We start from the raw sequence: 24079 nt of genomic DNA, 5'->3' as shown, positions 1-24079 counted from the left end.
CTGATTAGCTCTTGCTTTGGATATACAGTGACGCATCCCCTTTTAGAGTCTACATTTTCAGTTTCGGGGAAAATATGTTTTTTGGAAGTTGGCGCACACCTGTCAACCGACAAAACACAACGTTATACGGTTGTTTATACGTTATAAACATAAATACTGTGTCTGTGACTGTGAGTGCTTTAAAAGTGTAAAATTTGTTACGTGAACATGCCACGAAACTGTGGAAATTCCGTGAGTAATTTTTGTTACATTTGCGGTGAAATAACATTTTAGTTACAGAAACTCAATCTCACGCCTGTTGTGAAGACTGCTTATCATCATTATTTTGGTATTAAGGTAGGGGACCAGGATTAAACATGGAATCTACATATATGTTATACCTTGTGTTCAGTTATACTGCGAGAATGGATGAAAAAAACGATCTATGGGTTTTGCTGTGCCTATGGTTAGGCCGTAGCCTAAAAACCATACAAATGACAACTATTTCTGCTTGACTCTACCAATAAAATCAGAATTGTCAATTAAGGTAAGAGGAACCGTTGAATATCCGTATCTTTGATCTGCTATTCGACCTATTTCACATTCAGATTGTTTACCAGTTCCTACTCCACCTCAAAATTATCAGTTAGAAGTAGAAAATCAACACAGTGATGAAGAAGAAGAAGAAGAAGAAGAAGAACCCAAGAATCCTTACACCATCCAATTACCCTGATTTTGAGAAAAAAAGGTGATAAACCGCGCACTGAGTCAAGTGGAATTGAGTAATCTCATTCGAGACCTTCACTTGTCACAGGAAAAGACAGAACTTCTAGGGCCACGACTACATCAATGGAATCTTCTCGAACGTGATGTCAGGTTCTTACATTACAAACAACATCAGAGGGAACTGCTTCCTTTTTTTAGAAGAAAATCGATCTTGTTTTTTCTGCGACGTTACTGGTTTGATGAAAAGTTTGAATTTGAACCATGATCCAACTGGATAGAGGCAATCAATCAATCAATCAATCAATCAATCAATCAATCAATCAATCAATCAATCAATCAATGCTGATCTGCATTTAGGGCAGTCGCCCAGGTGGCAGATTCCCTATCTGTTGTTTTCCTAGCCTTTTCCTAAATGATTTCAAAGAAATTGGAAATTTATTGAACGTCTCCCTTGGTAAGTTATTCCAATCCCTAACTCCCCTTCCTATAAATGAAGGGGAGTTACCTCATAATGGCAACCGCCTTGGTCATGCAGTTCACATGAAAGAGACTTATGCAAACATGACAGCCCTCCTCGGTGCAATCAAGTACGCTGAACACAAGTGGAAAATCTGTGGCGATCTGAAAGTCATAGCTGTATTCTCAGGAATGAAACTGGGGTACACTAAATACTGCTGTTTTTTATGTATGTGGGGCAGTAGGAACAGAATATCACATTATATTCAAGCAGACTGGCCTGCAAGAAATTTGAACTCTAGTGAGAAATATGTCGTTGCCGAAACTCCCGTGGACCCAAAAGAGGTTATTCTTCCACCCTTACATATAAAGCTCGGTTTGATGAAAGTTTTTGTCAAAGGTATGAACCAGGAAGGGCAGGCCTTTAAGTACTTAAGAGACACATTTTCTACATAAAGTGATGCAAATGTTATGGAAGGTATTTTGTTGGGACACAAATTCGTTAACTTACAAAACATCCTGCCTTTGAATGAGTTTTGGAGGAGAAAGGAAAAGGATGCCTTGAAGGGAGTTATTCATGAATTTTTAGGCAACACAGGAGATGATAATTACACTCATTTGGTGACAGTACTACTGCAAAGACAGCATCGACTCGGATGCAGCATGCCTCTTAAAATCCATATTCTCCACTCCCGCCTAGACTTTTTCCCTCCAAGTTGTGGGGCTGTGAGTGATGAACACGGAGACAGGTACCATCAGAATATTTCTGTTATGGAACAAAGATATCAAGGCCGCTGGAATGAAGCAATGCTTGCGGATTACTGCTGGTTTCTGTGTAGGGATGCTCCGGAACTCGCTTATAAGAGGTAAGCAAAAAGACAACGATCTCACGAAGCCACCACATGCTTCTCTTCAGACCTAGCCACCTACTAGGCATTCTTCCATCAATTTACAACTCTTAGAATGTTACTGTCATTTAAAAATGTAAAATAGATTTTCAGTGTTATCGCATATGCAATCAAAATGTATCGCTTTATCTCAATCCGTTAAAATCAAATACTTGCACGTACATAACTAAAACAGAAACTAGAGCTAGTAAACATTTGTCTTTGTGATATTCATTTTTCTCAACACTAAATTAGTAAGGATTGACTAACGAAGTGAAGGAAACATTCACGGTTTGTTCTTGTTATTCAGTGTAGCTTGTGTTATTCTGATTTCATAGTGGTATGCCTAAACGAAATTATTGGATTCAGGATTCTAAATAGAGCACGGAGGCTAAGCATATTTCCTCATACTAGCGTATATGTTAAGGAGGTAAAATAATTGAAAACCCTCATTCAGGATGCCCGGGAGTCGGGCCGTAAACCTCCAAATATTGGAGCATCCCAACCTGAGATCCTTCAGCGGGTGAAGGAACCATGAAATGAACCAAAATAAAGCAAGCACTGCTATAAAATTAAGTTTCCTTCACTTTTGCCTTGATAAGGAAAACTGCTTGACATCGTGAGAAAGATGTAAAATGTGTTTCGTAGATCTGTGGATGTGCGAAATTGCACCGTTCGGAGATCTCGGCGCCAGCACTGGCTTTCCTTAGTGTAATGCTCTCCAGATATTTCTTCTCTCATTTCAGGCAAATGATGAGTTAGTAGGCCTGTCCTTAAGTTGTTACCACAGTACTTTATTTGTATACGCATTATTTGCGGGTTATTTTCAAATAGCTTTTTACAAATCGTCATCTATTCTGGAAAATTCATTAAATGAATCAACAGCAAAATCTACTAAGAAAATCTATGACCCATTGATTTAGATGTCCTTGCGTGAGGCGATGTTGGTAGTGGAGTATGAAATGGATTTCCAACTTTTTCACAATACTAGTGTATTTCGTAGACGTAGCTTCATTTATGTTTAAGACACCGAGATGGAGTGACACACACAACAAATGTCATCCATATCAGATAAGCTCAGCTGTCTGCAAGCGTAGAAACTACAATTCTGGAAAAATATTTAAACAAAAAGTCACTATCCCAGCGTATTAGTCACAAACATCACCTCTAGATGTTCCTTACAGGACTGCCGTTTGTTCGATTACCTCCGGAGGGATATAATGTTGAGAGTGATTCAGAGAAATAAAATGTTTCTTATATAGCAGTAGTAGTACCTGAAGAATCAGCATTGTCGAAGTCTCGAGGAGGACCACCAAGCCAGTTGGAGTTCTTTCCAGAGCTAACTTGCCACCGCAAGGAAGAATTCCCGTCACTCTTCCACTTGCACGTTGTGAGCTCTGGTAACACTCCAAAATTGCAGTCAGCTGGAAATATACACACAGGTAATGACACAACTCAGTAGATATTTTTATTTCTAAAATCCGACTTCCAATGGCAAGTCTCTACTCGGCCTAAATGTACATCTTACAGAGAACATCTGCTAGTGAGACAAACGTACCGTAGCAAGTTTATCATTGGCCTTAACAGAATTCTTAAAGATAGGATCTGCTTGTGCGACAAACGTAGCAGATTTCTCGTTGACATTAAGAGACTTATTAAGCCGCGTTTACACCGAATGTTAACTACAAATGTTTATAACTTCCTGTTACCAACACGTGTTAGCATAGGATGTTAACAATAAATATTGGTAACGGAACACCAATGTGACTTATTTTTGTTACCAACATTTTGGCCGCATGACCTCAGTCGGCAATATGTCTTGTGGGGAGGAAGTTGTATTCATTGCAGCAGTATGCGTCATGTTAGTGCAGCAGAGAAGACAAAGATTTTGGCTTAGACCTTTATTGCTGGCAAGAGCTACGTATAGCGGGAGTGACCTGTTAAGGTATTTGAATAGAGATGGCATTGATCTATTGTCAGGCGAACTGAGATGTGATGGAAATTTCTGAGAATGGCTAGTTGTGACTCTGAATATTTGAGAGGAATGATAGGACGTGGGATTGGGAAACGTGACACTGATTATAGAAAAGCCACTCCAGTAGAAGAAAATCTTGCGGTGACCTTGCGTATATTTTTACCAAGTAGAGACACAAGCCTAAGTTATATGTTTAAAATTTCAAAACTGAAAGTACCGTATCGTTGTTTTTACCAGCGGTGTGTCAGGCTTTGAACAAGTTTGGTCTGAAAGGAGAAGCTTCCCGCGAAACAATTCATTCAAGTTCAGCAATTGATCCTTTGATCACTCCATTTCACAAAAAAAAAAATAAAAAAATGAAATGACGTATGGCTTTTAGTGCCCGGAGTGTCCAAGGACAAGTTCGGCACGTGCAGGTCTTTCGATTTGACACCCGTAGGCGACCTGCACGTCGTGATGAGTATGAAATGATGATGAAGACGACACATACACCCAGCCCCCGTGCCAGCGAAATTAACCAATGATGGTTAAAATTCCCGACCCTGCCGGGAATCGAATCCGGGGCCCCTGTGACCAAAGGCCAGCACGCTAACCATTTAGCCATGGAGCCGAACTTCACTCAGAATATTTTCCATAATACAAAATCAAACACTCCCGCACGAAAAGTGATTCCCTCGCCCTAGCGGGCGATCTCACGATTGCGAGATGGCGCTGAACAAGAGCGGGTTAAATGTTGCCAACAACGAAAAGGCTCGATAACATGTGTTGGTAACAAATGCTAACATTTTATCACCTTAATCAACTTCTTGTGGTTAACAACATTTCTGTTGCCAACACGGGAAAACTGTTGCTAACATGACATGTTGATATATTCACAAGCATTTTTTTTCGAAAAGTTACCAATAATGTTGGTAACATGAGTTACCAACTGCGCTGCAGACGCGGATTTAGAGAGAGGATCTCTTTATGAGACACACCTTATTGACCCTAATAAGCTTTATACAGAGAGCATCTGTTTAAAAACAAACGTAGCAACTTTCTCACTAACCCTTGTTTGTATGTATGTTTGTTTAGTCCTTAGCCCGAAGGCTAGTTGGATCCTCAACAGCTCCGCCATCAGCTGTCATAGATGGCTTAGGCATTACTGAAGAGGTATACTAGGGAAATGTGGAGTGAGGTAGTTTCACGTTGCTTTCCTCACCGAGCCAAACGTTGCTATTACATATCAGTCTGCCATGTGCACTGAAATGCAAGTACAAACCGACCCTATGAGCAACATTTTCACACCATTCATAACAGAGAATGGCTGCATAAGGAATGGCATTGCTAGCATCACTCATACCACTCTCACTTCCATTTTGTCAAAGCCAAGGATAAACTGAGACAGGTCATTGAAAGTAACAAAATTGCTCTATCCTATACCAGAAGACGTAGTGCACTGTGCCCTTATAACATTCTTACACAGAACATCTATTTGTGTGACAAACGTAGTGAGTTTCTGATTGGTCCAAATTTCTTACAGAGGCCAATACGTTTCCCCGGTGGCAAACTAGCGAAATTGGACAACTAGCGAATCTGCTGTCTTTGGCAGTTAAGGTCTAGATTTTACTATTTACTCCGGTGAAGTCTGATGTCTGTTACTTCTAACTTATGAATAAGATATCCTTGAGTCCACCCAGCTTTCGCTCCCGTAAAGCAAAGTTAGTCTGAAAACAGACCGATGTAAATCAATGCTGTTAAACTGATAGTTTGCACTTTCGTTTCAGAAGAGAGGGGTGGGGGGCTTATTTGTTTATGAGACAAGAGACAGTCCAACAATCACCTGAAAGTGGTTCATACGGGAAACTCAAGCGTCATCTATCGATTCTTAAACATTCTTAAGGTTATACATACATACATGCATACATACATTATCATTATAGACTGTTATGCCTTTCAGCGTTCAGTCTGCAAGCCTCTGTGAATTTACTAAACGTCGCCACAATCCTCGATTTGCAACTAGTGTTGTGATCTCATGTAGTTCTATACCTCTTATCTTTAAATCGTTAGAAACCGAGTCTAACCATCGTCGTCTTGGTCTACCTCTACTTCTCTTACCCTCCATAACAGAGTCCATTATTCTCATAGGTAACCTATCCTCCTCCATTCGCCTCACATGACCCCACCACCGAAGCCGGTTTATGCGTACAGCTTCATCCATCGAGTTCATTCCTAAATTAGCCTGTATATCCTCATTCCGAGTACCCTCCTGCCATTGTTCCCACCTGTTTGTACCCACAATCATTCTTGCTACTTTCATGTCTGTTACTTCTAACTTATGAATAAGATATCCTGAGTCCACCCAGGTTTCGCTCCCGTAAAGCAAAGTTAGTCTGAAAACAGACCGATGTAAAGATAGTTTCGTCTGGGAGCTGCCTTCCTTCTTACAAAATACTGTTGATCGCAACTGCGAGCTCACTGCATTAGCTTTACGACACCTTTATTCAATCTCACTTACTATATTACCATCCTGGGAGAACACACAACCTAAGTACTTAAAATTATCAACCTGTTCTAGCTTTGTATCACCAATCTGACATTCAATTCTGTTGAATTTCTTACCTACTGACATCAATTTAGTCTTCGAGAGGCTAATTTTCATACCGGTACCATACTCATTGCACCTCTTTTCAAGTTCAAAGATATTAGACTGCCACAAAGACCAAGTCGTCAGCATAGGCCAGACTGCTTAGTACATTTCCACCTAACTGAATCTCTCCCTGCCATTTTATACCTTTCAGCAAATGATCCATGTAAACTACGAACAGCAAAGGTGAAAGATTACAGCCTTGTCTAACCCCTGTAAGTACCCTGAACCAAGAACTCATTTTACCATCAATTCTCACTGAAGCCCAATTATCAACATAAATGCCCTTGATTGATTTTAATAATCTACCTTTAATTCCATAGTCCCCTAGTATAGCGAACATCTTTTCCCTCGGTACCCTGTCATATGCTTTCTCTAGATCTACAAAACATAAACACAACTGCCTATTCCTCTCGTAGCATTATTCACTTACCTGGCGCATACTGAAAATCTGATCCTGACAGCCTCATTGTGGTCTGAAACCACACTGGTTTTCATCCAACTTCCTCTCAACGACTGATCGCACCCTCCCTTCCAAGATGCCAGTGAATACTTTGCCTGGTATACTAATCAATGAAATACCTCGATAGTTGTTGCAATCCTTCATGTTCCCTTGCTTATAGATAGATGCAATTATTGCTTTTATCCAACATGAAGGTACCTTACCAACATTCCATGCTAATTTTATTACTCTATGAAGCCATTTCATCCCTGCCTTCCCACTATACTTCACCATTTCAGGTCTAATTTCATCTATATCTGCTCCTTTATGTCAGTGGAGTTTATTTACCATCCTTTCCACTTCCTCAAGCGTGATTTCACCAACATCATTTTCCTCCTCCCCATGAGCTTGGCTGTTCGCAACACCACCAGGATAATTTCCTTTTACATTGAGAATATGTTCAAAATATTCCCTCCACCTCTCCAGTGATTCCCTGGAATCTATTATGAGTTCACCTGAATTACTCAAAACACTGTTCATTTCCTTTTTTCCTTCCTTCCTTAGATTCTTTATTACTGTCCAGAAAGGTTTCCTTGCTGCTTGACCTAGCCTTTCCAGGTTATTACCAAAATCTTCCCACGACTTCTTTTTGGATTCAACAACTATTTGTTTCATTCTGTTTTTTTCATCTACGTACAAATCCCTGTGTGCCTCGGCCCTTGTTTGGAGCCATTTCTGATAAGCCTTCTTTTTACGTTTACAAGCTGCTCTTACTTCATCATTCCACCAAGATGTTCGCCCTTTCCCATCTTTACACACAGTTGTTCCTAGGCATTCCCTTGCTGTTTCTACTACAGCATCCCTGTATGCCACCCATTCACTTTTTATATCCTGAACCTGCTTACTATCCACTGTTCGAAATTTCTCACTAATAGTATCCGTGACCTTCTGTCTAATTTCCTCGTCTTGGAGATTTTCTACCCTTATTCGTTTGCAGACAGATTTCACTTTCTCTACCCTTGGCCTAGAGATACTAAGTTCACTACAGATCAAATAGTGGTACCTCTAGTCTCCCATGTGTATCGTTGAATAGCCTTATGCTTGAAGAATGTATTCGTAACTGCCAAACCCATACTAGCACAAAAGTCCAGCAAACGCTTCCCATTCCCATTAGCTTCCATATCTTATATTGAAACTTAAATGTATCGGTCTTATTGACGACCTTTAAGTATCGATGTATTACTTTCACTGCTGTAGCTTGCTAATAATTCCGAAAATTAATAGGTAACTTACCTTCTTCGAGAGGGGGAGCTGCTGAGGGCTCCTGGTCGATAACAGGTCTACTGGTCGAGGTTGTAGCAGTGGTGGTGGTTGTGGTGCTGGTGGTGGTGGTAGTAGGGGGGGCAGTGGTAGTTGTACTCGTAGTAGTGACGGCCGTAGTGGTGGTAGGTGCAGGTGTGGTGCTACTGGTAGTTTCTGGAACTGTTATGGGTTCAGGTCTAGTGGTTTCACTTTCCGGTGTTGTGCTCGCCGCCGTCGTAGAGCTAGTAGTAGCGGGGCTAGTTGTCTCTGGCAACGTCGTCGGAGGTTCCATAGCGTCTGTGTGTTGTTCAGGAGCATCAGTGACCGGCGCAGTCTCAAGTACTTCATCCGACGGTTCAGTTGAAGGGACAGTTGTTGTCGGCAATGGCGTGTCACTCGTCATTTCGTCAGTCTGCTGGTCTGTTTCGTTGAATTGTCCCTCAGACCCGTACTCTACACTACTCACGGCATTCGATGTGCGGCCACCATTCAACCCCACCCGATTGTGGAAAGAAAAGCCATAGCCTGTCTGTTCCACGTCCACTTTATTTGTCTCTTGCGTCACTATGATTAGGTCTTCAGGTAACACAGTAGCGCCTCTCCTGTACTCCAGGATGAGATTCTGTTTGAACGGTCGAACACTTGCAACCTGTAACACACCAGAGTACACGTTATTGTTCAATCTTCTACTCTGTAGAGAGAGCACTCGAATATGAAAACTGGATTCAACATCTATACCACCAAGAAATTATTGCTCTATCGACGTAGAATCAATAGCCAACCACCTTATTTCTCCATCCAAGATAGGAACACATGAGAAGTTTTGCAGAGAGATACGGTCGTAATCCAACCAGTTAAATCAAAAGACACAAGAAATTTTGCAGACAGATATAGCACCATGCAGAGCCCGAACTCCGTGCTTTAGGAGGAGGTGACGCCATAGCGCAAGTTCCAGTCCGTGCGATTACTTGTGAAGACTCTGGACGGGAAGGAAGCTGTATTTCAAACTTACTGGCAAAGATCCCGGATATAGCGTTACCCAGCCAGAGAGAGAGAGAGAGAGAGAGAGAGAGAATAGATCGCGAGAAGAGAACAGAGAGATTTGAATTTGTCACGTGGAGCGAGGAGTGCCAATTACACGTAGCCAAATATGAGCACTTCAGGCCTGACAGCAAATTATTAGATCAAGCTATTTTCAAAAGAATGCTAGTTATATCATTTGTTGGACACTAAAACATGTTGATTTAATTTATGGAGGGCTACCTGCATCATTGCGGTGACAAGCAAGCAACTTTAGGATTTCCTCACTCAAATTCAAACGACCGTTGACCGCAAGCGGCCAGTACACAAAGACTGTCTGGTGAGAGAACGGGGATGTACCATTCGTAACGGAAACGGACCTTTCCTATAAAGGGGAATCAGCCAAGAAGCTCGCCCCTTGTGTTTGACAGATCGGAGAGGAGTACGTGTCGCTCGCGTAAAACCTTGAGACAAAGTGCCTATAACACTGTGCCTTAAACAAAGTGATAATAGCATTATCAAACTAGCTCGCCCTAGCATGCACTGTGAGTAGATGATAGCTGAACTAGATGAAGTTCGTCATTTTAGTGCGGTTCGCGGAGAGTTATCTGCCTAATGAACTTGTTGTGGCCGGTTTTCATACCGTAATAGGCTGTACTCTTGACGGGACTAAGATCATAAGTAGGAGATTAGCTAAACGATCTCGCCTAGGCCGCAACACTGCGCGCATATACGTACAAGGCAGTAAGGAAGAATATTTACTTGCAGCAGCCAGTTTCCAGGACGTCCAAAGAAGACAAGAGAGAAGCAGACGGCGGCAGTGATGGCGTTCCCAGGAGTCGAGTGCCAAGCTTTCAGATTTAGCGTCCGCAGCTCCAGGATGGGCTAATTCTACAATGAGCCCCGGACGGTGGCCGGAGGCAATGACGGAGGATATCAGATGAGTTAAACTGCATTTTTTAAGAATGATGTGTAGTTGTAGACTCGTTTCAGGCCCTTTTCCTCATTAATCATGTACATTTTTAATTACGTAAGTTCAATGCCTTGAGCATCTTCATTTCAAGTGTAATTTAATTAATTTAACTTGAGGCTGACGACACGCGCCAGCCATATGTTTTATTAGCTTTGCTTAAGATGGTATGAGGGTAACATTAGTTTTGTGGTTGTTATGAGTTTTTTAAATGTAGTTGCTTTAAGTGCCATTTTGGGTGCTAGGGTTATTGATGTCATTGCCTTCAGTTAGATCCGGAGGTAAGATCACCTCTAGTGTTTCGAACGGGGAAGCCGGTTTCGAATACCATATAGTTAATGTCAGGATGTGCATGAGTTGCATGGAGCATGTTTTTCATCTTGGAGTGAGACCAGTGAGACATTTCCACCGTTGTGATGAGCAAGGATCTTTTAGAATTATATGCAACAGATTAATCCGTAGCCGAGGGTGAGATGCGAACCCAGAGAGTGTAGATGCGAGGCTAGAATGACCTCAGATATATGTATGTACTACCGCCGTGAGATACTAGTGGAATCAGCCGTGCGAAGGCTTAGTTGACAGTCCGAGAGTGAGCCGAGATGTTAATGTAATTAGCCGAGAGAAGGCTTAGATAATGGGCCGATAGCGAGCCAAGATTCGAATCTGTATTGTATATTCGAGATGCAAGACGCGAGAAGCGCTAATGAGTATATGTGTGAAGTACGGGTTACTGTGCGCTCTGACGTGGCGTTTGTTGTGACACAAATTTTCGAATGCAAAGAGCGCTTATTTGTGTCGCTTTTGTGTATATGTGACAGTTGAATCTCGTTCCGTAAGCCACAAGGACAAATGTTTGTAAGGGACTCAGGTAGTTTCATGCCGGCTGCCCGAGGCGTGGTAAATGAATGGGCGTACGCACGGTACCGCTATGTTTTTGACCGAGGCAAGAGCAGTCTGTCCGCATTTATAGTTCCATTTCATTGTTCAATCACTTTCACTGCTCAACTAATACTGCCAAGTCTAGTCGGCCAACACCTGCCATGTGCGCAGTATACATCTGGAGATATCGCGAGTTCGAGACCAGGATATCAGAGTACGACATCAATTGTGTTTTTGTGTTTACTTTTTCAGGATGTGTTTCATTGTACATTGTATTGTTTGTGTGTGCATTTCATTTTGACTTTTGTTATTTGTGTGCATCGTTGTATAAGGCGATTAAACCACGAGCTGGATTATTCGTTGTGAGGCTCGATCCTCTCCAGTTTATCAGGGCAGATCCCGTGATATTTAATTCAGTTTCTTTTGGGGGACATGTGTTAGTCCCAAGCCAGTTTTTGTTATATGTTTACCGACTATATGGGATTTATATAACAAGGCGGATATGTACAAGTCTATAATTATATGTGAGTTGCAGTAAAGATGTAATTTGAGGCTTCGTGCCACCCGTAGATTTAACTCATCTGTATACTCCGCGAAAATACAACGATACCAACGTATTTCCACTCACGATGATTTTGAGTTGGGTTCGAGGCCCGTGTTTCGACTTACACTTTGTGACGACGAATTTTTCTGTATAATTTTGTAAATCTGTTGTTAGATTTTTATCTTGCATAGTTATCATGCTTTCTCATGCGTTATTGATTATAAATTGGTTCCACCCTTTATTGCCACGACTTATCATTTACATTTACCTTGCCAATACCTGCATGTCCGGTCGTATGGTTTCCTAACCTAATAAGGTCAATCTGGGTACCACAATACGTAGTTTGGTGTGTTGGTCATCTATTAACTTATGTAACATGTTATTGAAATAGTGGAAATACGCTGCCTTTTTCTGTGCTTCGACGAAACTTGGAGTGCCGGATTCGAGTTCCCTCTTGAAACTCTCGATTATTAACCGAGTTGGTGGACAGTTAAGCGTCAAGTTTATGATGATCATGTTAACTTTGGTAAAACATTCAAGGAATTTAAACGTTCGTCTGTGTGCTAGATGTAGTTTATCATAACGTTTCGGCTTCTTAGTTATCGATAGAGAAAGTGACTTTCATCACTGTCGGTATTGCATGAGCTTTGATGATTTTATAAGCGTCAATACATTGGTTACAGATTGCACTTCATCTGCAACCGAAAAACATGTCAACATCAGGAAAGGAGATTACGCAAAATATCATCATGCACTAAACAATATACGACGTAAATTTAAAAAGTTCAAACATGTTTCTTTTAGAAAAACGGAGCTCGGTACACCTCCACAAGAGCTGCTTAATTCTACCTCATCGTCTAAGCAAACTACAATTTCTGTCACCGTGCAAATATCTCAAGAAGACGGGGAGCAGGGAAAAGAAGAAGAAGAAGAAGAAGAAGAAGAAGGACTAAACGTCTTTTCACCTTCAGAGCAAGTTGGGGTTTTACCTACAAATGTCACTGTGGAAACACCTACTATGTCAAAAGAAGATCTAACCTTCTTGTTCCAAGTCATGATTACACCAGAATATCGTAATCAGTTAAAACAACTTATTCAAAACAGCTACGGTTCACTCTTCACGCCCTACATAGAGAAATTTTTTACATGACAAACCGACATCATCTGCGGCATTCACTTTGAAAATGGTTGCTTTCATATAGGTAATGCTGACATTAAGATTGATAGCGACAGTCTCGTCGTGATGTGACCTATTAACCTACAAGAGGTCCCTTAGAACTCCTCTTCTTACGAATACTCGACAAGGATATAATTTCGGAAGATGATCCTAAGAAATATAAATAGATTTTTTTTCTTGCTACTGAACGTAATTACAAGAGATCGGAAGCTGCGAATGCCAGTAATAGTCGCAAGTATAGAAAGCTGTTTCTCGCACATCAACTGTCTACACGTGGTCTCAATGTCATCAGCAATCCCTTGTTACTCTACGTTGACGTGACGTACTGGGACGATCCCAACAACTCGTAGAACGTCTGCAACTTCTAAAAGTTTCTCGAGATGCTGATCACACGGGGCATGAAGCATGTGTTCTAGAAATAGAGAATAAATTGCGTCATTCGTGTGTTATCGAGTAATGGCTCCTCAAAGCAAGACGACCTTTATAGATTAGTATCGCTCACGAGTTACAGTACATAAACCACCTACCGTCGCAGACGAGTCACAACATGTGGAAATGACGATCCATGGTAAGCTAAGTAGAAATGATTCCTTATGCATCTAGTAGTAAAGTATTACAAGCATCTGGTCACCGTCATCGATGCGTAATTCAGGTGTGCCTTTGCAGAATCCGTTCGTTCCAAGGCAGGTGCTCAAGTCAAAGGGGCTTTGAAACATATCGTTCAACAATCAAAATGCCACCCATTAATTCTTCAAACTAATCTGGTCAAAGAGTTTTAAAACATGTTGTCTTTTTATCTCAAGACACTCAGCATTCATCAATATTCTACGTACAGCAGTCTCAAAGTAAGTGCTGTAGAACATTTTAATCACACACTCAAAACATTCATGTAGCGAAAATTTACAGTTCAGGGTTTATATCGCTGAATTGATCTGCTACCAGGACTTGTGTCTCCATACATCGATACGTCTCCTCGCATCATCAGCACGAAGCTTCGTCTTGTCATCCGTAATACACTGCGCTTTGATGCCATTCGTCATATGATCAAAACAGCTGGTCCTCGACGTCACCAGTTAAAAAAGTGATTTTTTCCTATCAGAAAGTACAGGTTATTCTTCACAAAAAGATACACACCTAACTTGAGCACAGAAACACTTCAAATCAACGTAGTCAGGCTCACCAACTCATTTACCTGTTTACTTCATGATCTTTCAGAACAGCCTATCGAAGGAGGATCATACATCGAAGGTCATGGAGCAGAACAAAGAAAACAGAGACAACATAGCAAATTATCTTGATATCGAACAAGTGAGACTTATTTGTAAGTGCGAATCTTGCACCGAGTCTAACACTGTACTAGTGAGAATGCTAATACTGCTTATTATGAACACAGAAGTTCACTCTGTATGCCGCATCATTTGATTACCCATTTACCAGATGGGTTTCTATCAACTTACGCTGTTTTAGACGTAGAACATACAGTACCTGGGAAATGCTACTTTCACAGAGTTGCATAGCGTTAGACGTAGGTTGTAATCGACACTACAATCATTGAAGTAAATCAGATTTTGATAGACCAAATTTAATTATTAAAATACTGCAAACAGTGAAAGAGTGAATTTAGTGGTGTATCTTAAAACAAAGAAATGTACCTCATTACTGTCTATTTGATAAACATATCCTAGAACTATTCCTTAACTCATCTCAAAGAACGTCTGAAGACAAAATGACTGAGCGCGTGGCTGCGTGGTTTGGGTCACGTAGCTGTCAATTTGCAATTAGGGAGATAGTGAATGCGAACTTCACTGTCGGCGGCCCTGAAGATGTTTTTCCATGGTTTCACATTTTCATACAAGGCAAATGCCAGATCTGTACCTTAATTAGGGCCACGGCCTCTTCCTTCCGATTTTTAGCCATTTTCTATGCTATCGTCGCCATAACACCTATGTGTGTCGGTGTGACGCTAAACAAATTGTAAAAAAATGTGATGAAGAGAAACTTATGAAATATGGTGTTATAGAAGAATGCTAAATGTGTGATGAGCAAAAGATAGCATAGAGAACTGTATCAAATCCGTCAATCAACTAATGACTTAAACAACAACTACCCTTCCTTTCCTCACAGAAAACCCATTTAGAATAGAAATTGATCGTTCTGGTCACCAAGAACCAGTGACCGGGTTCGAACTAGCTCTAACTAGCTCGGAGAGCCAGGCATCAGATAATTTTTGTCTAGTTTTGTCAGTGATCGCTACGAGAATCACAATTAGTAAAAATATATATTCACGCGATGAAAAGCTGGGAGCGAGTCATACGTCTCACCTTGAAAAATAACTGTTCTGAACACAGGGGCTTGATCTCCGAGTGTTCTAAACGGTAGTGTAACCTACTAGAGCTCGAATGTGTTTAATGCACAGAGGTTCGTTTCTCGGTGACGGAAACGGTATTTGAACATTGCGATTTACACATGTCTCTCACCTTCCAGCATGCATTGCGAAACAACGAATCGAAGGGCATACACACATGGAGTAAAGATTTCTTAATCGTTTCAACACTATGCTCCTTAGGAAAAGTTTGCAATGACGGACCTCCTATTTCATGGAGATCTATAAATCCGCAGGTCGGTGACAAGTACTCGCGCAGCCATTCTGTTTCTCACTACACCTAACAAACACTGGATCTGCTCTTGACACATGGACGCACATGATCATAGCTAGAAAGCGATAATACTGCCTTCTTTTTCTCACGCAGTTCCAGATTAATTTTAATCCATTGTATCTGTCTTTTACACTCATCCGTTTGCAGGAAATAGGGAAAAGGCGGAATAAATACAAATCTGGCGACTTTTCATGCCCACAACACGCTGCATGTCACAGTTTTGGTGTTTCGATATGGAGGCATGAATCTTGTTTTCATGATGGTTTAGTAGCACGATCTGTTATTTCAACATTATTGAAGATGTTCGTAGGTGCTTTTTCAAGTGATAATATTACGGAAAAGCATTAAAAGGTGTGTTTTCTGCAGTAGTAGGTATGTGTTCGCTACTATAAGCTCTGTGCGCTGGTGGGAGAAATGCACCGTTGCGTTGCGAGTGGCGAACATTGTAAGTTAATGTGATCACCGCGCACATATCTGCTGTCGTCTCACTACCTGTTGCCATTGCCGATTAAATTATAACAGTGGGATTTCAGAGTGTTTTATGCAACAAGAACCGGCCAAACAGTTCACAGGAAATAGCAACAGAGTGAATAAGTACAAATTTGATAAGAGATACATTACCATTTCACGATATAGGCAACAGAGTAATTTATGTAACTTATTATTTGTGGTGATAACGAGATGAATATTCATGTACACACTCAACATTGCTGTCTTCTTGCTAGTTGCTTTACGTCGCACCGACGCAGATAGGTCTTATGGCTACGATGGGACAGGAAAGGCCTAGGAATGGAAAGGAAGCAGCCGTGGCCTTAAGGTACAGCCCCAGCATTTACCTGGTGTGAAAATACGAAACCACGGAAAACCATCTTCAGGGCTACTGACAGTGGGGTTCGAAACCACTATCTCCCGGATGCGAGTTCACAGCTGCGCGCTCCTAACCGCACGGCCAACTCGCCCGATGGTCAGAAGTTTAGGAAGTAGGCCTTCTATAAAATATCTTTGTAACTGGAAGAATATATACGCAAACACAGTATTTACTTATATTTTCTTGTCACGAGGGAAACGGAAGAAAGACCGCGAATCCTTCTGGACTTCATAGTTATTGCAGCCAAACGCAGCACATATCTTTCCACTCATATTGACAGGGGATATAAAAGAATGACACACGCTACTATTTGCTTATGTCAACTTACTGCAGACGCATAAATAACCCCAAAAACTTCACAGACAAATACACGTGCTCTTATGACAGAATCAGTAAATCTCAGGTCACTCCGCTAGATCGAGCTCTAATCGCTGTCCCTCGATATCTCTCAAAGTGTCGCGTATTGTATCTACTGTATTTGGCTGCACCACCTCAGGATGAGGACACGAGTTTAGTCCGGCTCCATGGCTGAATGGTTAACGTGCTGGCCTTTCGTCCAGGGAGTCCCGGGTTCGATTTCTGGCCGAGTCGTGGATTTTAACTTCCATTGGTTAATTCCGATCACTCGGAGGCTGGGTATGCGTGCCGTCTTCGTTATTAGTCTTCATCATAGGTAGGCTCCATCCTGACAGACGCGCAAGTCGTCTATACGGCGTCAACTCGAAATACATGCATCAGGCCTCTTCGGAAGCCACACGCCATATATGTCATAAGTGTTAGTGTAGCGCTTCTCGGCCTCTTAGCTAAGATCAAAGTGTAAAAATCTCTTTACAATAGGCTATGGTAGGAACGTGTAGGCTGCCTGGTTATACATCTAATTACCATTCACATAACGACTAAGGCTATCTCAACATTTGCGTTTCCTAACGATAAGGAGAAGCGAGATAAACGGACTCATGCTGTACACCGAGCAAAGATGCCTGTGTCTGTATTATACACTGACTGACAGTGACAATGCAACACCAAGGAGGAGTGGTTCGAAAGGGATGAAAGTTGGGGAGAAAACAGAGTCGGCACGGACGAATAATTGATGTTTATTTCAAACCGATATGCAGGTTACACAATGCGCACGGCGTCGACTCAGTAGGATGTAGGACCACCGCGAGTGGCGATGCACGCAGAAACACGTCGAGGTACAGAGTCAATAAGAGTGCGGATGGTGTCCTGAGGGATGGTTCTCCATTCTCTGTCAACCATTTGCCACAGTTGGTCGTCCGTACGATGCTGGGGCAGAGTTTGCAAACGGCGTCCAATGAGATCCCACACGTGTTCGATTGGTGAGAGATCCGGAGAGTACGCTGGCCACGGAAGCATCTGTACACCTCGTAGAGCCTGTTGGGAGATGCGAGCAGTGTGTGGGCGGGCATTATCCTACTGAAACAGAGCATTGGGCAGCCCCTGAAGGTACGGGAGTGCCACCGGCCGCAGCACATGCTGCACGTAGCGGTGGGCATTTAACGTGCCTTGAATACGCACTAGAGGTGACGTGGAATCATACGCAATAGCGCCCCAAACCATGATACCGCGTTGTCTAGCGCTAGGGCGCTCCACAGTTACTGCCGGATTTGACCTTTCTCCACGCCGACGCCACACTCGTCTGCGGTGACTATCACTGACAGAACAGAAGCGTGACTCATCGGAGAACACGACGTTCCGCCATTCCCTCATCCAAGTCGCTCTAGCCCGGCACCATGCCAGGCGTGCACGTCTATGCTGTGGAGTCAATGGTAGTCTTCTGAGCGCACGCCGGGAGTGCAGGCCTCCTTCAACCAATCGACGGGAAATTGTTCTGGCTGATATTGGAACAGCCAGGGTGTCTTGCACATGCTGAAGAATGGCGGTTGACGTGGCGTGCGGGGCTGCCACCGCTTGGCGGCGGATGCGCCGATCCTCGCGTGCTGACGTCACTCGGGCTGCGCCTGGACCCCTCGCACGTGCCACATGTCCCTGCGCCAACCATCTTCGCCACAGGCGCTGCACCGTGGACACATCCCTATGGGTATCGGCTGCGATTTGACGAAGCGACCAACCTGCCCTTCTCAGCCCGATCACCATACCCCTCGTAAAGTCGTCTGTCTGCTGGAAATGCCTCCGTTGACGGCGGCCTGGCATTCTTAGCTATACACGTGTCCTGTGGCACACGACAACACGTTCTACAATGACTGTCGGCTGAGAAATCACGGTACGAAGTGGGCCATTCGCCAACGCCGTGTCCCATTTATCGTTCGCTACGTGCGCAGCACAGCGGCGCATTTCACATCATGAGCATACCTCAGTGACGTCAGTCTACCCTGCAATTGGCATAAAGTTCTGACCACTCCTTCTTGGTGTTGCATTTGCTCTGTCAGTCAGTGTACATTTTCTGAAAATCGTACGAGTATAATTCAGTTAGACACTGCAAATAGACCAGACGGTTCCGTTTTAATTGTGCGCAAGGGAAATTCAAAATTAACTGACGATGCTGTGTTAATCTATGTTTAGTAACTCATTAATACAGTCATCTAAAGTAAAACACATATTTAATTTGTAAACTGTATCCATTAATGTATGAGGCAGCCCTCATATATGTCACAACCAACCCCTACCAAAAGAAAGGAGAAGAAAGGAGGGAGGATCTATTGCTGAATGATGAATTTACCGCCAATACATTGCGTGAAGGAGGCAAGGCATCAAATTATAACGACTTGTTCGGTAGGCAAAAGAATGCAATTGAATTTTAAAGCAAATTAGTGTCCATAAGGTTTTATTTTACGAACTTCAAACCAGATAATTCCAACTATCAAGGTATCTACAGCAATTTTTAAAGATTTAAGTGTGCAAATATGCTTAAATGATTGCAATATACGGTAGCTTCTAAAAATATAGCTGGATTTTAAGAGATAGTCTGCTATGTACCGCGTTTTCAGCACTTGAGCGTTTACTAAGTCATATGAATGCTTTCGGTAACTATTCTACATCAATGGATACAGTTAAGAAGTTAAATAACATGTGCTTTGTATATCTCCCTTATAATTTAGTGAGTAATTTACCATTCATTACAGCTGTAAAGATGCATACCTGTTTTCACGCTCCTCAGCAATTACTTTAAACCCATCCCATAGGCTGTTTATATTTTTATTTACCATTTTCCTCTGATACATTTTAATTTCCCCCATGCCTCTCCAGTCAATCATATGGTATTGCCAAATAGTCCTTCTTTTAAAACCTTTCTATAGCATTTTTTAAAACTAAAAAATCAGCTTCGTGGTCACTGATACCATTTATCACTTCAGTTGCTCTATAGAGCTCGTCTGATTTCCTCAGCACCACCTCTAAAATACTTTCTTCTAGTTGGTTCAATACTTTATTACTCAGCTGTCCTCGGATTAAATTATTTGAAATTTTTTGATCATTGTCTTTGACATTCGTATTACCTTCCCAATTAACTTCGGGTAAATTGAAAAATGCTTCTTTCACCAGTTTCAATACTCGCCATCCTACCGTTCCTACCCTTCAGTTCTGCGAGAACATTTCTGTACCCATAATATCACTTCTCAGCCATGACTTAACTCCCTTTCTGGTAAGGGTTGATATCAGGAAGGGGATCCTGCCGTAAAACAGGTCTTAATCTACATTAGTATCAGTCCAGATAACTAGTAAAAAGGACAGGAAAGGATCACTGTGGATATATACCAAAGCATATTTTCTAAGAGTACCAGCGTTACCTCAAGTGCATATCCATAGCCATCACATTCATTAGAACAGCCTACAAACTACAACATAGACTCATATTTTTGCTGCTTAAATCCTTGTTTGAGTCGTAAGTTTGTGACTGTGTTTGTACAGAACTTTGAATGCTTATTAAATAACAAAAATTACCCAAAGCATTCGTTATTAATAAGCCATCGATATTATTAATTAGAGAACAACACAGCCAAAATTACAGAATTCTTTAGTGACATGCGCCTTTTTTGTTACGGAAATGTCAATATACAGCTTGAAACCCAAGGTCAGTACTTCCATCAATACAAGCCAGCCTTACACACTGACTGGTAGCCTCGAAAATAGTGAGCTAAAGATTTCGCGTAACATGCAATGCTTTCCAACCGGATGGGCTCAGAGCATGCTATAAACTCCTCTGCATACCCTCCACTAATGTCGACGCCATTCTCTTATTTATTCTATTTTATGAAGAGAGAAATTGTGTGCGTTTGTTGATATGTGGAAATTACTCTCGGGAACACTTATCGAATTTCAGTAGTCCTTTCACAATTAGAAATAATATTTTATCCAGGTTATTTTAGGACATATATGTCTAATCAGTCATCTGATCCCTTTTAGTGCTGTTGCGCAGATGGAAGATTCCTTATCAGCTGTTTAACTGGTGTTTTCTTAAATTATTCTACAGATCTTGGAAGTTTGTCGAACTTCTCCGTCGGTAAATATTCCATCCCCTAATTCTTCTTCTTATAAACGAATATTTGCCCCAATTTGTTCTCTTGAATTCATGTTCCTTGCTACTTTTAAACACTACCTTCACGCTTATTCGTCTTAATTGTAAGCCATCTCTCCGTTGACAGCTCGGTGTATACCACTTAGGAGTAGCTCACCTCGTTATTTCCAAGTCTTCCCAGCACGAAGTTTGAAAGATTTCCTTAAAACACTAATCCACTACTCCAATTCAAGATGGCGTGATCCTTTCCTGCCCTTTTTCCTAGTTATCTGGGCTGGTACTAATGTAGATTAAGCCTCGTTTTATGGCGGGATCCCCTTCCTGATGTCAACCCTTACCATAACAGGACTTCAGTCATGGCTGAAAGTATTCGGCTAAATAAGTTACAAGATTGTGAGCAACTGAAAAATGACCTCGATAATGTTGTGAGATGGACAGCAGGCAATGGTATGATGAAAAACGGGGTTAAAACTCAGGTTGTGAGTTTCACAATTGTAGTAAGGACATACAAGTCACTGGTGACCCCAAATAGAGTATGGTTCCAATGTATGGGACCTTCACCAGGATTACTTCATTCAAGAACTGGAAAAATCCAAAGAAAAGCAGCTCGATTTATTCTGGGTGATTTCCGATAAAAATGTTGCGAAGTTTGGGCTGGGAAGACTTGCGAGAAAGAAGGCGAGCTGCTCGACTAAGTGGTATGTTCCGATCTGTCAGTGGAGAGATGGCGTGGAATGATAATAGCAGACGAATAAGTTTGAGTGGTGTCTTTAAAAGTAGGAAAGATCACAATATGGAGATAAAGTTGGAATTCAAGAGGATATATTGGGGCAAATATACGTTTATAGGAAGGGGAGTTAGGGATTGAAATAACTTACGAAGGGAGATGTTCAATAAATTTCTAATTTCTTTGAAATCATTCAAGAAAACCTCCAACAGATAGGGAATCTGCCACCTGGGTGACTGCTCTAAATGCAGATCAGTAGTGATTGATTGATTGATTGATTGATTGATTGATTGATTGATTGATTGATTGATTGATTGATTGATTGATTGATTGATTGATTGATTGATTGATTGATTGATTGATTGATTGATTGATTGATTGATTGATTGATTGATTGATTGATTGATTGATTTCCTTAACAACACTACCCTTTTGTTGGAAATCACCCACAATAATTCTGTGGACCTTCTTGAGTTCTCGAATCAAGTCATCTTCGTGCGGGACCCATCCACTATACTCTCATTAGGGTCTTATAAGAGATTTATACCCTCTCTCCTTCACATCCTTACTACAACCCCTAAATACCTCCGTAACCACATGAGGAGATCTTATTTACAGCCCCGTTAATGAACTTTCCCCAATGAAGATATTTCCTTATAAAAACACCTGAGTATTTACAGTGATTCACATAACGAGATGTGTGGTTAGGGGCTAGAAGATAGCAGGAATCGGGAGAGCCACTCTTAATTCATTACGATACGGGTACCTGGAATGATCCTGTAAAAAGAGCACGCATACGAAGAATATGCACTTTACAATAGGTGGTGCACACACAGACCAGGAGCAGGTACTGTATAGGCTGGGAATTGCGCGCTGCATGTCGAGCCTCGCAGAAGCTCACATGGCAAGGTCGCGGTGGGAGATATGATAGTGGACAGTGCTCAAAGGTTCGAATTGCAGAGTAGTAATTTCTTTACCGCCAGTTGCCTGGGATATGGTAAGGTTGCATGCTTGATAGCTTCCACAGACTGATTTGTTCATTTGGCCCTGTAAAGGGCAGTATGTATTGTGGCATAGGGTAGATAGCTGGGTTGGACGAGAATGAGGAGGTTATGGTCTGTGGCTAGCATACAGGCAACTATTTATCCACGTCGTACTGTACATTTTCCAAGCTTCGTAGGCGACAGGTAGGGCAAAGTGTGCCCCATTTCAACAATAACAACCTCCGATGGCAGGTAGGTATGTAGCTGCTCGAACTCCCTTCCTTCGAGGCAAGTTGCAACACAACACAAAGCTTATTCACTGCCTAGTGATGTATTCCAGCGACGAGTAAGTGGATATAAGTTACTCATTTATGTAGAAGCTAGACAGAATGCATACCAGACTCAATGCCTGTACCAAGAAGTCTATCCGGCTAGAGGACAACCGGCGGGCATGATATTTCGGAATGTGGAAAGACGTCTACGGGCTACCACGTCCCTGGGAAGGATACGACCTGTTCGAGATCACGTCGTGACAACTGTTCACAATTGATGCCAAATTTGGTAGAGTGTGTTTGTGGCCTTGCAGCAATGCGACTGCTACGAGTTGGTATGTCGATTGTCATTTATAGTGATATTCTTGTCAACAAATAAGACACCTTGCAGAGACAATGCAAAAGAAAAAATCGACCGGGAAGAAGAGAGCAGTGTTCCTACAACAAGATAATGCACGCCCGCACTCCGCTTTTTTGGCAAGAGCATCTATCGAAGAACTTGGTTGGGGGATTCTTCTTTCCCCGATCTTGTGCCCTCAAATGTCCAACAATATCCAAGAAAGCTCTTTTGATAACAAAAATGACCTTGAAACTTGGCTTGACGACTTCTTTAAGTCGAAACTGTCAGATTTCTTCAAACGTGAAATTAAGAACTTGCCCCAGCGTAGCCAGAAAGTTATTAATAGTGTAGAGAATATGATCCTGATCCATTTGTATCTTCCATGTACTACTCCTTCTACCGCTTTTACCACACCTTGGTGTGGTCGCCGGTGCGAAATGTGTCGCATATATGGACTTGCCCCTGCTTTACAAACGGATGCCCTTCCTGACGCCACCCATCTCTGGAGGGATGTAATCACTATTACGTGTCTTCCGTAGTGGTTCGTAGTATAATGTGTTGTGAGTGTATAAGGAAGGGTGTATTGGGACGAACACAAATACCCAGACCCAGAGTCAGACGAACTGACCATATGCGATTAAAATCCATGACCCCACCGGGAATGAAACCCAGGACACTCCGAACTGAAGGACTCTACGCTGACCAATCATCCAAGGAGCCATCTTCCAGTTAGGTTATCTGAAATGTGTAAAAATAA

At 42.0% G+C, this 24079-nt stretch overlaps 1 protein-coding gene across 1 annotated transcript in view; it reads right to left on the bottom strand.

The window, feature by feature from the left end:
- LOC136862974 (MAM and LDL-receptor class A domain-containing protein 2) overlaps positions 1 to 24079 on the bottom strand; it is a 348511-nt gene that overhangs the window by 151923 nt on the left and 172509 nt on the right. The window contains exons 3-4 of the mRNA XM_067139270.2: positions 8385 to 9042; positions 3323 to 3472 (exon numbers count right to left, since the gene is read on the bottom strand). Of these exons, the coding sequence (XP_066995371.2) occupies positions 3323 to 3472; positions 8385 to 9042 (808 nt within the window). The remainder of the gene's footprint in view (positions 1 to 3322; positions 3473 to 8384; positions 9043 to 24079) is intronic.

Source organism: Anabrus simplex, chromosome 2, assembly GCF_040414725.1.
Source record: "Anabrus simplex isolate iqAnaSimp1 chromosome 2, ASM4041472v1, whole genome shotgun sequence".
Taxonomy (NCBI): domain Eukaryota; kingdom Metazoa; phylum Arthropoda; class Insecta; order Orthoptera; family Tettigoniidae; genus Anabrus; species Anabrus simplex.
This window is presented reverse-complemented; position numbering and strand designations above follow the sequence as displayed.